This window comes from Culex pipiens, unplaced genomic scaffold (assembly GCF_016801865.2).
Source record: "Culex pipiens pallens isolate TS unplaced genomic scaffold, TS_CPP_V2 Cpp_Un0009, whole genome shotgun sequence".
NCBI classification, from domain to species: Eukaryota; Metazoa; Arthropoda; class Insecta; order Diptera; family Culicidae; genus Culex; species Culex pipiens.
In genome coordinates this window covers 1-16794 of record NW_026292826.1, presented here as the reverse complement: position 1 = coordinate 16794, position 16794 = coordinate 1, and the positions used below count along the sequence as shown (strand labels likewise).

The following is a 16794-nucleotide window of genomic DNA, read 5'->3' as shown; positions in this document are numbered from 1 at the left end:
AAATTCGGTACTTTCAGCATTGATTTCAAATGCCAAATTAGGGTTACAATAACTTTCCTGCTTAAGAATGATAACAAAAAATAAAACTCCTTTCCAGTCCAGCCAGACTGGCTATCATCAATTTTAATGCAAATTATTTCCGGCTGGTTCCTTCCTGCTGCTTCCTTCCTCCCTTCCCTCCAGCATCCCATCAACCATCCTGCGGAACAGTCCGGCTGCTGCCGCACGCCAGCGCCCAGTAATAAATTTTCATCTTTTTTCGTGTTCCAGTCCACTGAACCCCATCCCGGGTACACCTTTCCCAATCTTTACATTTCATCTTCCAGCGGAGAGAAAATGGTGAAAATTTTCAGTTTCTTCTTTTTTTCATTCATTTTTTGTTTTTTTTTTTTCTATTTACTTCCGGTGATGATGGGTTCGAGCCACTTTTCGTCCCCCCTTCTCTGTACCAGGGTTTGATGAGCTATGACGACCATTCATCAAATGCTGTGAGAGGATTGTTGAATTTTAATACTGTTTAAATTGTTGGTTGTTTGCTTTCGGGGGCTTTGGATGCTTTTTTTTAGTGAGGTGAAGCGAGTAGATAATTGAGTTGAAAAAAAAAACATCATCAAGCTCGAAATAACTTTAGATAAGTTCAAGATAAACTTAAAAAGACCACAAACAATCAAGCCAAAATTGTGCAAAAGTCCATTAAATATTCAATTGAGTTCCAAACGTCATCCGTCAGCTTCCGTCCGTCACACTCCATTAGTGGTTCAATTTTCACACTCCATCGCCACATTCCGCGCAAATAAAGTAACTTCCTCGTACCGTTTATTACAGACACGTGGTTCAATCAACCGCACAAACTGACAAATTACTTTCCCAATAATAATGCCCCTCCTCGAGCGCGTGGAAAACTCTTCGGCGAAGGAAATTTTCCATCACACAGCTGTGAGTGAACTTTCCCGGTGGTTCAATTTTGCGCCACCAACCAATTCGTGACACGTTTCGTGTGGGGTTTTAAAATTTTACAACTTGTCTGTTCCATGAACTCTACCGGCGGGGATCCTCACATCCGGCCATAACGTCGTCGACAAAGATCGAGCGCTCTTCTGAACCTTTGCGCCCCTGGTTTGGTCATGGGATATTTTTTTAGCTTCTCCATGGGAGGTGGTAGGACCTTTCAGAAATCGATAGCTGCAATTGACAGACTAAATATCGAGCCAAATTGAAGTCCCTGGCCATTTCAGAGGGCAATTTGGTGTGAATTTGGACACCACGCTGGGACCGCAGTTCTATCGATTATCCATGTGCAATTAAGGATTGTAAATAGATCGCACAATGCACATCAAGACACTGAAATATTATAATTTCATATCAAAATCTTGTCTTAATTCTATAAGCAAGAAAAATGTTCAAAAATAAATTGTACATAAATGGGTTAAATCATAAGGTTGATTTGACTCAACATAATATTAAAACTTAATTTGAAAAAGCTTGCCAAAAATAAAAAATAAAATTCGAATAACTGATGATTATTTCATTTCCCTTATTTTTTTTTGCTCTTTTTTTAAGAAATAATTTTCGACATAATTTAAAAGGTTGTTGTCAGTTATCAAATATTTTAAATTTAAAAATATTTACAGTTTTGATTCTGTTACATATATTGAGAATTTAAGTCAAAGAAAAAAGTTAAATGGACGAAAAATAGTGGAAAGAGGACAAAAAGATATTTTTTTACTGAGTATAATGTCCTTATCAAATAAAAACTACATCGCTGCCCATAATTGAAAATTCGGCTATTATGCCAAATCAAGTATTCCGAGAAAAACGCGTTTTAGTGTTTGTGACGAAATCTCCGTCAAGGCAATTTCCCATAATAGTGGCATATTAGCCGTTTGGTTTTTCGCATCGGCAGCCAAGTCTAAGCACTGTTTCAGTAAAATTCAAGTTCCAGAAGATGCGTTGGAACATCCTCTACCACCTGGTGCTAATATCTCGTTTTTTTCCAAAAGTGGATATTAGCCGTTTTTTCAATGGTGGGCAGATCGGCTTTTTTTACATGCCATCAAAATTCACCTACGCCTATTCCTTAAGAGCGAGTCCACGAACAGGGCATACCCCTTTGTATGGGACCTCTTTTTCACCTCACCAATCTGCCAGAAATTTTCAGGGTTTGTTTGTACATATAAAACAAGCATCTGGCCAAAATATGAGCACTCTAGGCCAACGGGAAGTGGGGCAAATCGGGACACAAAGTTTTATGGTTTAAAAACGTCATTCTTTTTAAAAGGCTTTATCTTGGGCAAACCTTGACTAATTTCAAAATTCAAAATGCACCTAAAAGGGCTTTAAAAAATGCAACAAAATGCAGAGAGAAGCATCCCATTTGGTTAAAAGTTATTGGCATTTTAGTGAAAAAATAGCATAATTTCTAAACTCAAATAAAAAAGTGTTCCATCTAGATAACAACTCGGTTTGACCTGCAGCTTTTAGAGGAAATCTGGGACAACCATCTGAGACTGAGAACGCTTTGGGTGAGGCAGTTTAACATATTGAATAGACACTTTTTCTTTCAGTGATTATTTTGGTTGTAAATTTTTGCTCGGATCAAATTTTCCGTTGATAATTTCATTATATTCGTATTCCTGAGACAATTTTACAATTTAAAAAAACATACATAAAAATGTTTATTTTCATCCATTTTAACCCTTTAAAAATGAAAGTAAAAAAAATCTTCGATTAACATTTAAAAAAATCAAGTTCGTTTCCAAGGAGCTAGATGATACTAGAAAAAAGCAGTTTCTTAATTTTTAGTAACTTTCATCTTTTTAATGGTTAAAATGGATGAAAATTAAGATTTTTATGTATGTTTCTATTCTGAAATTGTCTCAGGAACACGAATATAATGAAATTATCAACGGAAAATTTGATCTAAGAGGTTCCCCGAGCAAAAATTTACAGCCAAAAAAATTACCAAAAGAAAAAGTGTCCATTTAATAAAAAAAAAAATCTATTTTTCCGAGAACATTGAGAAAAAAAAATCGGCAAGTCTGATATTTGGCACCATGAAGAAAGGGCTCTTTCCCGACATTTTGCGGGGTCCGGCGAAATATTTCGTCGGGGGGTCTAGAGCAACTTTTTTTTTGAAGATTTTTTTTTTTTCGATTTCTTAGGATTTTTTTCAGAAAAGTCGATGGAAATTGATGGGTTCATGTTCATATTCATCAAATTTCTTATGAATGAGCCTCAAGAGACTCTAAATTACATATTTGACTTCAAATAAAAAGTTTCCAACCCAAATTTACCAGATTTCTAGCTATCTTTGAAATAACCCCAAAATCCAAGCTAAGAACCTCAAAACGACCGAATAAGAATCGTTTCTTTGTACAATTTGTCATGAAAATACAGCAACAGATTGCCCGGATACAAATTCGAGCTTAAAACATTGCTAAACTTAGAGTATTTCATTTAAAAGCTATTTATTACCCAAAAGGTTCCCAACATTATTTTTTCAATCTTTTGCCATATTACACCATGACATTTTAAAACATTTTCGAATCAATCAAATTGTAGAGAACAGTTTTTGAATAATTTCCATAAAAAAATATCTATTTTGATATAAGCACAGATATACCCAAATTCGTAAAATAAAAAGTGACTTTCTCCAAAATTTCAGAATTTATTTCCCATTCAAACGATGAACACCGCCTACTAACATTGTTAAGGATGAAAACATTTGGCTGAAACATAAAACTTATGTAAAATTTTGATGAAATTTATGGAAATTATTTTATTAAAATTATAAAAAAAAACTAAGTAGGCGGTGTTCATCGTTTGAATGGGAAATAAATTCTGAAATTTTGGAGAAAGTCACTTTTTATTTTACGAATTTGGGTATATCTCTGCTTATATTAGGAGGCAGTTTTTTTTTAAAAAACGGTTAAACGGGCTTCGAAGTTTGAGGTCCAAAAAACATAAAAAATCTTAAAATTGCTCGCTTTCCATAAAACTTCATCAATTCCAACTCTCTCAGATGCATTTGAAAGGTCTTTTGAAGCATTTCAAAATGAGCCATAGACATCCAGGATTGGTTTGACGTTTTCTCAAAGCTTTTGCAAATTACTTTTAAAAATGGATTTTTTTTAAAACCTTAATATCTTTTTGCAACAGCCTCCAACACCCATACTCCCTTAGGTCAAAAGTTAAGGAATTTCATGGACTATAAGCCTACGGTATTAACTTTTTGGCCAATCGCAGTTTTTCTCATAGTTTTTCGATTTTTCTATAACAAACTCTTTACAAGGTTACTTTTTGCCTTGCAGGCTTCCATAGTGGCACTTTTTGGTCTCAATTTTGTCATATTCGGAATCCTCGGAAAAATTTGCGTAAGTTAGAAGTAAATAGTTGCTCTAGACCCCCCGACAAAATATAACGCCGGACCCCGCAAAATGTGGGGAAAGAGCCCTTCTTTCATGGTGCCGAATATCAGACTAGCCGAATTTTTTTTCTTAAGTTTGTTCTAGGAAACACACCGTGCCCCCCCCCCTCCCTTCAAAGTTGGCCCGAAAAATCAGGGATTTTCAAAAAACTTCAAAATTTCAATGGAAATTTAAGTGAAATCAGCTGAGTTTAATTTTAAATAGATTCCCCTGTGTTTAGAATCATTTTAAGCAAATTTGAGTAAATTTAAAAATCTTAGTAATTTTTGAAAATTTTCGATGTTTAACGCAAAATGTTTTTTTTTTCCAAAATTTTTGTTTTCGTCAGTTCCAATTTTTTGAGAACTAATGATTGCAAAACAACAGTACTAGTGGAAAATGCTTTTTAAAACACCTTTTCCTTGCAAATGTTGAAGCTTTGGCTTGTTATTTCTATATTTATATTTGTTTTTGCCCCCCTCCTCTTCAAATGCTCCACCGAGAAATCTCTGAGATATCTATTTTTTGTTTTTAATTCCTTTATCATTTATTGGAAACTTTTTAATAACAGTTCAGGAAAATTGTCATATGAAGGAATTAAAAACAAAAAACTTATGAAAAGTATTTCTACTAAAATTTTCCATTCAATTTCAATTTCGAGTATTTAACATGTTTTTTTATCCATGCAACTGGTTAATGTTAGGTTTAAGGAAATATCATATTTATTCATAAAAATCTATTTACTTATGTTTTATTTAATACCGTTAACCATCCCATTACGCAAAAAAATCGGTTATATAATCTAAATCAGGATAAAAGGCTGATATTTGTGTTCACAAATTAGGTGAAAATCAATTAATTCTTGTTAAAGTATATCTTAATACGATTTTATGCTTTTATTTTCTGATTAAATCCCACATATTCAAAACTCAGTAAAAATTAAATTTTTAAAATGTTTAGCGATTTGCAACCTTCTACAATGTTGTTTCTTGTCTTATTTTGCACATTTTGATGAGTAAATGACAGATAGAACACATCATTTGACAATTTTCCTGAACTGTTATTAAAAAGTTTCCAATAAATAATGAAGGAATTTAAAACAATAAAACTTAAAAAAAGATATCTAAGAAATTTCTCGATGAAACATTTCGCTCTTTGAAGCATTGGAAAGCTGAGAAAATTTTCTTTAAGACTCATTAGTAATAATGTTGACTATTTTTTCTCCTTAAGGAGAAAGAGAACCCACCCTTATTGTAGCCTATGTGCCAAAAAAGAGCATTCAAAACATAGACATTTTAGTACCAGGATATCTGAGGTTACATTCCACAAATCCTAACAAAACTTTTCTTTTACACTTGAAACTTTTTTGCCACAGCTCTTCATCTGTTCCAAATTGGTGTGAAAAACAAACCACAAAGTGGCACCCGGAACACACAATTTTTGGTCTGCAGCCCATTTTCCAGCCGTTCGTCTCTTTCTACGGGCAGGCAGGTGTGATTAAAAAAGGAAGGTCCAAATACACACACTCACGTGAATCTCCACTTGAAGCAATCATTAAAAATTTACCCCAAACAACAAATGAGCTCTCGGAGTTGTCGTCCAAAACTTTTACCCATTTTCGTTAATCGAAGCTTGGTGCTAAAAACGAGAGAGAGAGAGAATGGTGGGAGGGAAAATTGTTTTTCAGCACTGCTTGAGGGTCGGTTTCCTGTACCACTTGACAGAATCTGAAGAGGAAAGAAAAAAAAAATGCTTCCCAGGACGAAGCTCAAATTATATCGAGCGCTTTTTCCCAACGACAAGTGACACTTTTTTCTAATGTGCTCATTTTTTTCTCTCTCAACTTTTCTTCCACAGGTGACCGGAATCGTGGGGCGAGCGGATGTTTTGGCGTGTATATTTTTTCTAGTGTCACTGCTGGCGTACCACGGGTAAGTAGGGCATGCGAGGGGGGGATTGAGGGGGGTGGAAAACTAAACTTTTCACTATAATAGTTCGAGGGTGTGATAATAGGATGGAGCAAAAAGAAGCACTTAGAACGGAATGGTGTAATTTTAGTTGATGGTTTTATGAAATATCTTGAAAAGTGGTTCATTATCATTATCTTGGTTTTTTAGAGGCAAAGTCATTGATGTATTTGTTCTAAAAAAACAAAGCGATATTTCTACAATTGGTTAATATTAAGTTAAGAAATAACCACTGAATCCGCTTTGTAAATGCGGTCCCGATACTCTTCATAGGTCATGGGAAAAAAATACTTTACTTACTGAAGCGAAAACCGTGTTTTTTTAAAGAGATTACTATTAAAACAAAGGTATAATGTGATTGTATTACAAACACATTGAATTTCTCTAAGAGACATTGAAGATTGGACCGCAAGTTAATGAGATAGAGCCACTTTAAGAAAAAGAAACACGAAAATTAAAGTTTTCTTAATATGTATCACCAAAAAAACACACCATTTTCTAATGACGATATCTCAGCAACTAAGAGTCCGATTTTCAATATTAATGCATGAAACATTCTTGAAATTTTCTGATCTATTTGAAAAAAATATTATGAAATTTTTTAAATCAAGACTAACATTTTAAAAGGGCCAAACATTGAATATTACGCCCATTTAAAAAGCTAGTCTTGATTAAAGAATTTTTAAAATATTATTTTCGAAAAGATCGGAAAATTTCACGAATGTTTCATGTATTAACATTGAAAATCAGACCATTCATTGCTGAGATATCGTCATTAGAAAATGGTGGGCTGTTTGGGTGAGACTTAGAAAACTTCAATTTTCGTGTTTCTTTTTCTTAAAGTCGCTGTATCTCAGCAACCAGCGGTCCAATCTTCAATGTTTCTTAGACAATTTTATAGCAAATTTTCTGAAATTCTCAAAAAAAATATTTTTTGGAAATGGTCACTCATGGTCACTATTTTTATAAATTGAAAAACTGCAAATATTTCGCTAAAATCAAACTTTTGGTGGCTACATTTGAAAACGGAGCCCTTTATCAAAAAATCTGTTCAGTACTTTTCGATTGAAAATTCAATTTTGCATTAAAAAATTATGTCAAACTTGTTTTTGCATGAAACTTCGATTTTTCCAAAAATCACTATTTTTTCAAAAATTCATAACTCGGCGGCAGATTTTTTGACCATGTTTCTCTATGGCTCAAAAGTTGCGGCTTTTTGTCCCCTAAAACATATAAAAAAATCTCGAAAATCAAAAAATATTTATTTTGGGAAATTGAGTTTAAGTAAAAAAAAGTTGATAAAAAAATCTGAAAATTTTTTTTTCCGTGTACCTATTTGTTTCTTAAAAGTCCTTAACAATACCTACAACTTTGCAGAAGACACCAAGTTGATCATAAAATTCTCTCAAAAGTTACAGCTGTTTTAATATTTACGTACCATTTTTGTATGGACAGCAGCCAAAATTGTATGGAGACTTCTATGGGTGAACCAATGACACAAAATAGCTTATTTGGTCATAAAGAAGGCCCCCACAAAGTTTGAGCCAAATCAAAATATACAAATAAAATCCATTTCCGGTTATGGTAGAGAATTGCTCTTATGCAAAAATGGATAATTTAAGAAGATTCCATAACCTTTTCTGTTATTTTAACAGTATTTGTTATTGAAATGGCATGAATTTTGTTATTACCGTCTGCCCAGGATAACAGTAATTTCAAACAACCTATAATAATTTCGCTTTCCTCAATCTCATCCAAATTTATTCCTCTCCCCTTGTTCCGGAAGCATCCGGAAGGTGCTAAGGCAACATCATAAATGTTCAATTTGCGGAATGAATCCCTGGGGATAGTTTTACACGCCGGGATTTTTTTTTTCTTTGCGTTTTTTCCCACTTACAGGGCCAGAACCAATTTCCACTGACATTCCAAGGTTCAGAGGGATGGGTAAGGCAAGAAGAGCTAGTCAGTTTTGTTTGCTGACACACTTTTCTGCCCAACGAAAGTCGTTCCGACAACTGCTTACACATCAAGTGGTCAAGCATGAATATTCAAGTGGTTGTTTGGGGAAACTGCTTTTTTGCCCGGTGGAAGCAACTTTCCGGCCGGAAGTGGTGGTTGGGGAGGGAATGTTAGTGAGGGGGGGGGCAAAATGAAAACTTTTCGCAATTCGCAGTAGGGGGATGCTGCTGACCGAATCCCGGAGCTTTCCGAGCGATTCGGATGATGATGATGAACAAGAAAAACTCCTGTACAAAAAAGTACCACACCGGGACGATGGAGAAGAAAGTTTTGTTGGAGCTTTGACGCTACGGTAGACACCAGCTCAAAAGCAGAAGGCACTGTTTGAGCTAGTCGGAACTGATGGGCAGGGGTTCTCTCTTTTGTGTTTTGGGAAAAGTTTGTTTCTATTTGTTGAGGCAAAAAAAATTGGTTTCTCAAGAAAGTTAGTTTTATTGCTCATCAATAAATTGATAGAGAAATGAAAAAGGTTCTAACAAAACTTAAAAAATGAAGAACAAAATTGAGTATAAAGAGGGAAACTTGCTGACAAGAAGACAAGAAGACAAGAAGACAAAAAGACAAGAAGACAAGAAGACAAGAAGACAAGAAGACAAAAAGACAAGAAGACAAGAATACAAGAAGACAAGAAGACAAGAAGACAAGAAGACAAGAAGACAAGAAGACAAGAAGACAAGAAGACAAGAAGACAAGAAGACAAGAAGACAAGAAGACAAGAAGACAAGAAGACAAGAAGACAAGAAGACAAGAAGACAAGAAGACAAGAAGACAAGAAGACAAGAAGACAAGAAGACAAGAAGACAAGAAGACAAGAAGACAAGAAGACAAGAAGACAAGAAGACAAGAAGACAAGAAGACAAGAAGACAAGAAGACAAGAAGACAAGAAGACAAGAAGACAAGAAGACAAGAAGACAAGAAGACAAGAAGACAAGAAGACAAGGTGACAACAAGACAAGAAGACAACAAGACAACAAGACAAGAAGACAAGAAGACAAGAAGACAAGAAGACAAGAAGACAAGAAGACAAGAAGACAAGAAGACAAGAAGACAAGAAGACAAGAAGACAAGAAGACAAGAAGACAAGAAGACAAGAAGACAAGAAGACAAGAAGATAAGAAGACAAGAAGACAAGAAGACAAGAAGACAAGAAGACAAGAAGACAAGAAGACAAGAAGACAAGAAGACAAGAAGACAAGAAGACAAGAAGACAAGAAGACAAGAAGACAAGAAGACAAGAAGACAAGAAGACAAGAAGACAAGAAGACAAGAAGACAAGAAGACAAGAAGACAAGAAGACAAGAAGACAAGAAGACAAGAAGACAAGAAGACAAGAAGACAAGAAGACAAGAAGACAAGAAGACAAGAAGACAAGAAGACAAGAAGACAAGAAGACAAGAAGACAAGAAGACAAGAAGACAAGAAGACAAGAAGACAAGAAGACAAGAAGACAAGAAGACAAGAAGACAAGAAGACAAGAAGACAAGAAGACAAGAAGACAAGAAGACAAGAAGACAAGAAGACAAGAAGACAAGAAGACAAGAAGACAAGAAGACAAGAAGACAAGAAGACAAGAAGACAAGAAGACAAGAAGACAAGAAGACAAGAAGACAAGAAGACAAGAAGACAAGAAGACAAGAAGACAAGAAGACAAGAAGCCATGAAGACAAGAAGACAAGAAGACAAGAAGACAAGAAGACAAGAAGACAAGAAGCCATGAAGACAAGGAGACATTGACAGAAGTTCTGCTGTTCTGTTGATCTGTTGTTGTGCTGTCCTGTTGTTCTGTTGTTCTGTTGTTCTGTTGTTCTGTTGTTCTGTTGTTCTGTTGTTCTGTTGTTCTGTTGTTCTGTTGTTCTGTTGTTCTGTTGTTCTGTTGTTCTGTTGTTCTGTTGTTCTGTTGTTCTGTTGTTCTGTTGTTCTGTTGTTCTGTTGTTCTGTTGTTCTGTTGTTCTGTTGTTCTGTTGTTCTGTTGTTCTGTTGTTCTGTTGTTCTGTTGTTCTGTTGTTCTGTTGTTCTGTTGTTCTGTTGTTCTGTTGTTCTGTTGTTCTGTTGTTCTGTTGTTCTGTTGTTCTGTTGTTCTGTTGTTCTGTTGTTCTGTTGTTCTGTTGTTCTGTTGTTCTGTTGTTCTGTTGTTCTGTTGTTCTGTTGTTCTGTTGTTCTGTTGTTCTGTTGTTCTGTTGTTCTGTTGTTCTGTTGTTCTGTTGTTCTGTTGTTCTGTTGTTCTGTTGTTCTGTTGTTCTGTTGTTCTGTTGTTCTGTTGTTCTGTTGTTCTGTTGTTCTGTTGTTCTGTTGTTCTGTTGTTCTGTTGTTCTGTTGTTCTGTTGTTCTGTTTTTTCTGTTGTTCTGTTGTTCTGTTGTTCTGTTATTCTGTGGTTCTTTTTTTTCTGTCATTTTATTTCGGTTCTATTGCTGAAATTCTCAGTTTCATTTTGCAGTTCGAGAACCCCTACCCGCTCTCCTTTAAAAATTGACAACTTCTGCAGCAGCAGCAACAGCGCATTCGGGAGGGGACCCCAGCTGGGGGACTTCTGGCCAGGACAACTGACGACTCAACCGAGCCGTGTCGTTTTGCCTCCTGCAGAGCATATTATGAATTTTCTGCCATTTCTTGGCAACAAACGACGTCGACGAGAAAGAAAGAAAAAAGCAAAGAAATCTCTGCAAAAAAGGTCCCCCTCCCAACCAACCGTTGTAGGTCTTTTGTACATTTTTGTCAATTAAAAAGTTTATATTTAAGTTCACCGACGGCGACGGCCGCTGGTCCCCAGTTGTCGGTAAAGTTTTGTGCTTTGCCAGAAAAATCTCCCATCCTAGTAGGGGAGGGCAGCTGATGCCAGTTTCAGGAGGCTGCTCCAGGTGGCATTGTGGTTAAATCTCTCAGTGGGACCGTAAAGAAATGAGTTTTTCGCACTGTCACACCAGGTTATGAGGGCGGTCGGGACTTAAAATTTTGGCTCGAAATCCCGTGGCGAGGGATTGTGAGGGTGGGACACAGGTAGTTTTGGGAGATAATTGCGGTTTACTGCGGGATGAATAAGGGAGAATTTGGTGTTTTTTTTAGTAACGAAAGTGAGCGGATTCTTATGCTGAAAAAAAAAGTCTGTGAGTTTAATGCAGATCCATAAGGTAAACGAAATATACGTGCATAGTTAAGAGATTATTTTGGATTTAGCTTAATTTTTTAAACAAAAGATGCTCTGTCATAACAGGCGGTTCATTACATCCTATGTGTCCACGCGTTTGACATCGATTTTTTCCAAACATGCTCATATTTGGCATGGGGGAATTTGGAAAACCTTATTATCAAAATGCATTTTCCAAAGAGAAAACTTAACAAAAAAGTCAAGTTTTGGGTAAGCAAATTTGATGTTTTTTTTTTTTACGTAGAATCCAATGCACAGTGGTCCAGATCGCAAAATTAAGTGGAAAATGGATTTTCTGAAAAATGGTGAAGTTTTGGAGCTGTGATGTCTTCAGAAGAATTGTTGCAAATGGAAAGGGGCAACTTTTGGTTTGGTTGAAAATTAGGGTGGTTCACGATTAGGGTGATTTTGAAAATCAAACTTTACATGAATATTTTTGGGATTTTTTGTCTTCTAGTAAGTTGTTGGGCTTGCCAATTCAAATAATTTTGTCGAAGACACCAAAATTATATCTTGTAATCTACGCCTCCTATGACCAAATTTATAGAAAGCATCTCAGCAAACCTTCAAAAAACAGTTTTTTTTAACGTGGCAATTCAGGGCTAAGTTTAAGAGAAAAGTGATTTTCGGAGCACTTTTAGAGCTCTGAAAAACGAACATTTTTCTTTTTTGACATGTCAATTTGGACTTAAGGGTCAAATGTTACGGCCATTTGAAGGTAACAAAGATGCAAATTAAAAACATAAATATCTCGAAAAGGCGCAAGCCAAATTTAAAGCACTAGGTTGCATTTGAAATAGAAGATCCAGCATTACAAACGCTTACCTTAAAATGGCTGTAACATTTGAACCTTAGGTCCAAATTGACATGTCAAAAAAAAAGTTCGCTTTTTAGAGCTCTAAAAGTGCTCGCGATATCACTTTTCTCTAAAACTTAACCCTGAATTGCCAAGTTCAAAAAACTGATTTTTGAAGGTTTGCTCAGATGCTTTCTATAAATTCGGTCATAGAAGGCGTAGACCACGATATAATTTTGGTGTCTTCGAAAAAGTAACTTGAATTGGCAAGCCCAACAACTTTTTAGAAAACGAAAAAATAACATTTATACATACATACATACATACATACATACATACATACAATACATACAATACATACATACATAAATTCAATGTTGGGACATTCACTTGCTTCCGTTAAGAAATTGAAGCAAAATATTCAAATTTTAAGGCCTACTATGCTCTCACGCAATGTACTGTTGAAAATTTATGGTATTTGCTATGCAATACAGAGCTTTCCAACTTAAAAATGTGATATCTCAAGATATATTCAATTTACCCTGAGGTTTTAATTGGATTTAATGTAAAAAACGTTACTTAATCCACCGTAAGGTGGTTGATGCCTTCCTCACATTAATAAAGTTTTTTTTTCAGCCTACAAATCTAGAGTTTTTTCTGAATAGGTCCTATAAACATATGAAAGACAATAGTTTATAGGTACTTTTCAAAAAAAATACTCTGGAAATGATCTCTTAATAAACTTCATATACTCATAACTATCCATAGGGTTGTCAGATCAATCTTTTGGACGCGTTGGATAGGTCTTTTGAATACGCATCTAACGTTGGGTCACATAATTGTCATTAAAATATCTGAGATCCGGCTTCAAGAAGTGTTTAGTTAACACTTAAGTGCTCATAACTTTTGATAGGGTTATCAGATATTCGATGTTTTAGGCTCATTGGAAAGGTCTTACAATAATCCAACTAACGACGGGTCGCATGATGGATCCAATCATCATTTCTATCGAAATATCTGAGATCCGGCCTCAAAAAAGTGTATAAATAACACTTAAGTGTTAATAACTTTTGATAGGGTTGTCAGATCTTCGATGTTTAGGACTCGTTAGAAAGGTCTTCTAAATACCTTTCTAAACATATCTATTATGACAGGTTTCCTTACGAAAACCACCCTTTTACAATCTTCCGGACTTTTGTTAAAATCGTTTTTTTAGCATAACTTTTGAAGTAATTAACTTAACTTTATAACTTTCAATAGCGACTTATGGAACCCCAAGACGGATCGAATGAGACCAAAACAGTCAACATTGGTTGAGCCAGTGCCGAAATAATCCAGTGCAAAAAAGTTTGATCAACATCCCACCACACACACAGACATTTGCTCAGAATTTGATTCTGAGTCGATATGTATACGTGAAGGTGGGTCTAGGTACTCAAATTAAAAATTTCATTTTTCGAGTGATTTTATAGCCTTTTCTCATTGAGGTGAGGAAGGCAAAACTCTCAGCAATCGAATGCAATTGTCAGTTTTCCCGTAAGTGCTCGTCCAAAGGGTTAAAAGTGCATTTTTAAACTTAAAGCACATTTTTATATTTGGCAGCAATGTACGTAAATTTTGAGTACGCCAAAATATCTTCAAATCGATATGTATACGTGAAGGTGGGTCTAGGTACTCAAATTAAAAATTTCATTTTTCGAGTGATTTTATAGCCTTTTCTCATTGAGGTGAGGAAGGCAAAACTCTCAGCAATCGAATGCAATTGTCAGTTTTCCCGTAAGTGCTCGTCCAAAGGGTTAAAAGTGCATTTTTAAACTTAAAGCACATTTTTATATTTGGCAGCAATGTACGTAAATTTTGAGTACGCCAAAATATCTTCAAATATGCATACCCAAAAGTTCACTTTTTGTAAACTTTTCTCTTAGCAAAATGCATTTTAAAAATGAGGTTTTTCAAAAATCTCAGAGAAAGAGGGGGGTGCCACGGGTGCGGGGGTGGACCAAATGTCACCAAACTTGGGATTCTTTGTTTTTGAGGCAAAAACAACCCCCATGCCAAATATGAGCAGATTTGGTGAAGGTCGATGTTGGGCGCGTGGTCACTTGGGATGGAATGACCCGTATTCATAATATATAATTCTACAAGCCTTACCCGAAAAACTTCGTCTTTTCCTTTTTTTCGTTTGTTGACGTTTTTAGCTTTTTCCTTGTTCAGCCTCCTATGATCAAAATTTGATTTTACGTAACTTTTCCCATACAATCTGCAGATTTTCCGGAATCGGTTCCAGAGTGGCCAATGTTGTAACTTTTTGGCGTAAGAACCTTCCTTGGGCTTATACGAACCCAACGCAACAAAGAGCACCTCGATCCGACGCTCCGTATTGAACTGATTCGCGTTCGAACAAAACCCTCGAAATTTTTTATATATATAGAAGATGATCTCGATGAAGGATGACTGAAAATAGTAACACGAGTCTGACGTTCGTTTTATAACCCTTTTTTTCTAATTAATCAAGATTCAAGGAATCATTGGGATTGATAGACCAATGAGAAAATGCAAGAAACATGAAAATCTTCTGTACTTTTCGGAATTTGCGTTTTTTTGGCCTCCATTACAAAATCCCTACAAATGGTGCACAAATTATTCAATTTCAATTCAATTCGGTTTTATTGGTGAATAATCAAGATACAATCAGTTCTTTCGCAATTCATAACAGAGTTTTGGAGTTCCTTTCAGCTGTGTGTTGCATCATAATCCTTTTTGGAACAATTATTTCTATAACTAAGGCACTAACAAGAGCAAGAAAAATTTAAAAAAAACTTGCTAAAATTGCAAAGGAAAGGGGAAAGAAAGAGAAAAAGCTTATAACTAAATCACAGTATTTAATCATTTGTAGATGTGCTTGATCATCAGCTCCCCAAGGGCCAGGAATTGCTCCGCCTTGTTACGGCAGGTCCGGAACCGCGTCATCATCTCCCCCGCGAGAGCAAAGAACTCCGGCAGGGTGAAGAGATCTTCCCCGGTGACTTCTTGCTGGGCCGCATTGCCGCTACCGGCAGCAACCACGCTGGCAAACGATCGCCCCCAGCCAGGAGGGAATGCTGAGTTGTCCACGGGAACCGTACGCTGCCCAGCAGCCGGCACGGTTACGCTCGTACTTCGCTGAGGAGGGTGGGACGCTGCTGCTTTCTTTTTCCTCTTTTCCTGCTCCTCGAGGTAGGTTTTCCGTGCGCTGCATCCACGGTAGTTGCTGGTATGGTTACCTCCACAGTTGGCGCACTTGATGCGCGCCTTGGTTTGCTCTGCCTCGTCCCCCAATTCCGCCTTGCACGGCAGTGCGCACGCCTCCGAGAGGTGTGTTTCACCGCACTTCACGCAGCGGGGCGGGAGGTTGCAGTTCCGCGAGCCGTGGCCAAATTTCTGGCAACGGTGGCATTGCGCTGCGTCCGTCGGGTTTTTTGAGTAAAACCGCCAGTTTACCCAAAAACCGTCCAACGCCTTAGTCCGCCGCAGGTCTTGAATTTTGACGGTGCCGCGGTCGAAGTACAACAGGTACAGCGTGTGTGTACCTGTGACCGTTGTCTTCCGCGAGAGGACTTTTATGTCACGCGGCGTTATTCCAGCACCCGAGAGGTCCTTCTTGAGGTCGGAGATCGGGCGGTCTTGGTACCCCTGCAAGACGACCTTAACGGCTGTCTTCTGCACGGGGTCGAATGTGTAGAACTTGAAGTTTTTATTCTTCAATTTCTCCACAACCAGGTCGAAGTTCTTGCTGTCAAATGTGTAGACTTGCACTGACGACTTACCGATTTTCAGACAATATCCGAGGCCTTCCAGCAACTCGTCAATATCGTCCACCAACGTGTCCAAAACATAGATTGGAGGTGGTCTACGTTCTTTTGGAGAATTGTTCGTTTTTGACGTCGACACTTTCTTCCGTGCACGTCCATCGTATTCGTCGTCGTCGGTAGTGCTGCTACGGCTGCTACCGTCGGTGTTGTTGTTGTTTTCTTCGTCGTCGCTCAGCATCTGGAACTCGTTCCTGATGGGAATGTTGGCGGATGTTGACGTGTTGGTCGTGGCACCGGAAGTACCGGAACGGGTTCGCACTGGTGATCTTGGAACATATCCGGGATGCAGTAACTTTTTGTCGATGCCGTCTGCGCCCACGCTCCCCTGCGCGATGGCGGTCGACACGGCGTTGGTTTGTTTACCTTTTTGCACACGGCCGGTAGACGAACTTCGCGGGTTTTTCGAGGCCGCACTCGAACTGCCACGGCCACGGCCGGCCTTTGGCATGCTGCAGGAGCAAACTCGCGGGTAATCACGGTAGACTACGGCGGAAAATTTCGAAAAAACGATAGAGCACTGAGCACTTGACTGCTGCTTGCTCTCGTGCGTACACGGAGGTGTGCACAAATTATACTAGCGGTAATGGCTTCTTTATTGTTCAGTATGCGAA

The 16794-nt window shown here is 37.3% G+C and overlaps 1 protein-coding gene across 1 annotated transcript in view; it reads left to right on the top strand.

Moving 5' to 3' along the window:
- The window catches only part of LOC128093719 (protein O-mannosyl-transferase TMTC1-like), a 96942-nt gene extending 90595 nt beyond the window's left edge, over window positions 1-6347 (top strand). Inside the window, exon 3 of the mRNA XM_052711413.1 lies at window positions 6264-6347. Within this exon, the coding sequence (XP_052567373.1) occupies window positions 6264-6341 (78 nt within the window). The 3' untranslated portion in view covers window positions 6342-6347. The remainder of the gene's footprint in view (window positions 1-6263) is intronic.
- The last annotated feature ends 10447 nt before the right edge of the window (window positions 6348-16794 follow it).